Source organism: Lactuca saligna, chromosome 5 (genome assembly GCF_052625555.1).
Source record: "Lactuca saligna cultivar CGN05327 chromosome 5, ASM5262555v1, whole genome shotgun sequence".
NCBI lineage: Eukaryota > Viridiplantae > Streptophyta > Magnoliopsida > Asterales > Asteraceae > Lactuca > Lactuca saligna.
Genome location: NC_136421.1, coordinates 252,261,655 through 252,266,242, shown reverse-complemented (window position 1 = coordinate 252,266,242; position 4,588 = coordinate 252,261,655). Strand labels below are relative to the sequence as shown.

General features: G+C 37.2%; 1 protein-coding gene across 1 annotated transcript; it reads left to right on the top strand.

Annotated features, from left to right (window-relative positions):
- Positions 1 to 1,395: 1,395 nt before the first annotated feature.
- On the top strand, positions 1,396 to 3,828 carry GH3.1 (Auxin-responsive GH3 family protein). Its single transcript, XM_078995615.1, has 3 exons — positions 1,396 to 1,841; positions 1,929 to 2,030; positions 2,167 to 3,828. Exons 1-3 carry the CDS (start codon positions 1,525 to 1,527, stop codon positions 3,533 to 3,535), a joined length of 1,788 nt encoding a protein of 595 aa, XP_078851741.1. The 5' UTR covers positions 1,396 to 1,524; the 3' UTR covers positions 3,536 to 3,828.
- Positions 3,829 to 4,588: the final 760 nt, after the last annotated feature.

The following is a 4,588-nucleotide window of genomic DNA, read 5'->3' as shown; positions in this document are numbered from 1 at the left end:
CAGTCAAATATTCTTTAAGCTCTCTCTCTCTCTCTCTCTCTCTCTATATATATATATATATATATATATATATATATATATATATATATATATATATATATATATATATATATATATATAACCAATACTGACACTATTTTGTTGGTTTTCTGTCTTAATTTTTTATTTAATTTCACAACATGCTAAATTTTAATTCTTGAATATACACATTGTTTTGTGTCCTTAATAAATTATTTTGGCACATAAAAAGACTTCTGTTGATGTTCTGCTTTATAAGAATACATTGTCAGTATTGTAGATAACATGGATTATATTATACTAAAATGTAATAAAAAAATCAAAAAACTCTTTAATAAATTGTAAATACATTTGGGGATTCAGTTTTCTTGAACGGAACTTAATTGATTTTACCAATGAAATCTCCTGGAACTCTCCATGTGAATTTTCTTAGTTTACACACACAAACATACATAACTAGATCTCCAACGCATAACTTTAGTATTTTACTAGAAAGAATGATAGAATTACAACAATAAAAAGGCAAGTGGAATGATGAATACTATTATTATATTTTGGTAAGGGTCAATGCAATAATTTAAATGTGTTGTTAGGTGAATATGTATTACTTTTTTTCTTTTAGAAGAAAAACAATAAAACCCCTCACTTTTGTAGCAATTGAAAATAGCATAGACAATTCTTTTCTGGCAAAAATATAAAATGCGACAACTAACAATTAATATCTGATTGAAAAAAAATAAAATTAAGCAGACAAAAAGTTAGGCGAATTATGGGTATAGTGTTGCATGTGTTATGATGTTATCTATACATGTGATTATCTAAAATACTAGTCTGTTCTTTTTCTTTCGCTTTTTGTGTAAACAGTAGGACATGGATGATGTATGTGTCGTATTATTAATATTTATAGCTTCTATTAGATAATATATATTATGTTTATTTTTATATATAAAAGTATATATGTACATGTTTTTTTATCTAATGATAAATTTATTTAATATTTTCCATATAATTTATGCAATGTTCTCATGTGCCACGTTTGCAACAGTTGAAACTGCCGAGTACGCCGGCCTGCCGTCGTATTCAATCAGCAACAATTTTACCCGAAAAACAGCCTCTTGGTTTGGCTGACGTGTGCCAGCGTGGCCCCCACGTGTCCCCTGCAACGCTGCTGCTTACACCTGTCATGGTCCCACCTGTCCCCTTCCGACACTACACCCCGCCATTCCTAAATATTACAAATTTGTCCACGACCTCTCCTCCTCTCTCAGCAACCTTCCTTCCTAGTTTCCCCAACTGCCCATGGCCTATGGGTCCCACCATGACATATCACGTGACTATTCTCCTCACCCACTATATAAACCCCTTGCATCCCCAACCTTTCTTCCTCACTTCAAAATCTCAACTCGTTTTTATCTCTATATCCATCAAAATCAAAAATCTCTCACCAACAAAAATAACAAACGCATCGTTAATCTGTTAACTCCATTAATCCTCTTCTGTTATTCAATGGCGGTCGATGCTATGTGTTCTCCGTTGGGACCCCCGGCGTGTGAGAAAGATGCAAAGGCACTTCAGTTCATTGAGGAAATGACGAGAAACGCCGATGCCGTTCAGGAGAATGTTTTGGCGGAGATTCTTCGCCGGAATGCTGAAACGGAGTATCTCCGGCTTTACAATCTCGGAGGCGCTACCGATCGTGAAACTTTCAAGTCTAGAATTCCGATGGTAACTTATGAGGATCTTCAGCCGATCATCCAACGCATTGCCGACGGCGATCGATCTCCAATTCTTTCTGCTCATCCGATTTCTGAATTCCTCACTAGGTGAGTACTTCTGTAAAAGGATTAAAATTTTGTTGTTATGAAATTAATTTGTCGAATTTAGACCTAATTCGTTGCTTCTCTGAACAGCTCCGGTACTTCCGCCGGTGAACGAAAGCTCATGCCAACGATTCGAGAAGAGTTGGATCGACGCCAACTACTTTACAGTCTTCTCATGCCAGTCATGAACCTGTAAGTTCGCTTGCTTTGGAAGTTGTACTTTCTGCATTAAAAACAGTACAAAATAGATGTTTAAAAATAAATAGTATTAAAAACTACGCGTTGACCGGTTTATTTTTTCTTACAAGACTCGAATTATTTGTAACAGGTACATGCCCGGTTTAGATAAGGGAAAAGGACTGTACTTCTTGTTCGTCAAGTCCGAAACAAAGACTCCGGGTGGATTATTAGCCCGACCCGTTTTAACAAGCTACTACAAAAGCGACCACTTCAAGACCCGGGCTTTTGACCCGTATAACGTGTACACCAGCCCAAACGAAGCAATTCTTTGCCCCGATTCGTTTCAGAGCATGTACTCCCAGATGCTCTGCGGACTTTACGAGCGTGAACAAGTCCTCCGCCTTGGTGCCATCTTCGCCTCCGGTCTCCTCCGTGCCATCCGGTTCCTCCAGCTGAATTGGCCGGAGCTCGCTCACGACATCCGTACCGGAACACTCAACTCCAAAATATCAGACTCCGACATCCGACGATGCATGACACGGGTGTTAAGATCCGACCCTGACCTTGCGGATTTTATTGAATCCGAATGCTCAAAGGACAATTGGGAAAGGATTATCACGCGAATTTGGCCTAACACCAAGTACTTGGAGGTCATCGTCACCGGAGCAATGGCTCAATACATTCCGACTCTCGATTATTACAGCGGCGGGTTACCGAAAGTTTGCACCATGTACGCCTCTTCGGAGTGTTACTTCGGACTCAATCTCAACCCCATGTGCAAACCCTCGGAAGTTTCCTACACCATCATGCCAAACATGGCGTACTTTGAGTTTCTTCCCCATGACTCAAATTCTCCGACGGACGCCACCAGTGACAAACTGGTCGACCTTGTGAACGTGGAAGTCGGAAAAGAATACGAGCTTGTAATCACGACGTACGCCGGTCTATGTAGGTACCGAGTCGGCGACATCCTGAGAGTCACCGGATTCCACAACTCCGCCCCGCAGTTCCACTTTGTGAGACGAAACAACGTACTTCTGAGCATCGACTCCGATAAAACCGACGAGGCGGAGTTACAATCGGCGGTGGAGAATGCATCAAAACTGCTGAACGAATTCAAAACCAGCGTCGTGGAATACACAAGCTACGCAGATACAAAAACAATCCCGGGGCATTACGTGATCTACTGGGAGTTATTAGTTAAAGATTCAGCCAACTTTCCAAAAGACGAGGTGCTTGAAAGGTGTTGTTTGGCGATGGAGGAATCGTTGAATTCGGTTTACAGACAGGGTCGGGTCGAATGCAATTCAATCGGGCCGTTGGAGATCCGAGTAGTGAAAAATGGTACATTCGAAGAGTTGATGGATTATGCAATCTCACGAGGGGCATCAATCAATCAGTATAAAGTTCCACGGTGTGTAAACTTCACACCAATCATGGAACTGCTTGACTCCAGAGTATTGTCATCTCATTTCAGTCAAAGTTTGCCTCATTGGACACCCGAACGACGTCGTTGAACAGGTGATTGTTTAGTTGTCAGTTGCCACACGAAACCGACCATATATCCAAGTCAAATGTAAGAAAGATTCGTTGATTTAATTAGGGTTTGTTTTTTATTTTTATTTTGTGTGGGTGATTAATTTGATTATTGATTAATCAAAGTAAATCAATCCAATCACCTAAGGCCACGTACCCACGTACGTATAGTTTAATAGTTTATTAGATGATTAAAGAAAACAGGTATCTTGTAATTTGTATGTTTTCTCACAAATAAGAACCTGTAACTACGTTGTGTAGTTTCCTTTTACAATATGTTTCTTGATAGATCAAAACTCTTTATTTATCATGTTTTTTAGGAACTCTTATTCCCAACGTCAACATATTCTATTTCACCATCTAATATAAAATCAAATTCTATACGTAATTAACTATATTCATTTGGTAACAAACTAAAGTGGCACATGCATATTCCCATTTATTAAAACTACTTAATTGCTCCATAATATAAATGTTGCTTAAGTATAGATTTGTTCCTATACCAAATATAACCAACACCTGTACATGTTAGATAGATTAACATGTTAAGAAAGAATTACGTGTGTAGATATATATGATCTGTAAAATATAACTTTTTTTCTTTAAATTTTCATAATCACAAAAAAAAAAAAAAAAAAAAAAAAATGATCTATGTGCATGACTCGTTAGTTTAGTTAGCACGTTATCTGCTCATGAACATGAAAATAGAGATTTGTAGAATATAACGCTTTTACTTTTGTTAAGTTTCCTTATTTAAAAAAAATGAATAAATAAAATAAATAAATAAATAAAAAGTTTACGTGTGTATATGTGCATGACCTGTTCTCTAGTTTGGACGCTATATGCTAGTGAGAATATATATCGATTTTTGTAAAATATAAAGTTTTTGTTTTCTCTAAATTTCCATAGTAACGACAAAAATGGACGGATAGTTACGTTATGTGCATATATGACTTGCTACTTTAAAAACTCAGATATAGATTTCTATAAAAATATAATGTTTTTGTCTTCTTTAAAATTTGATATTAACAAAA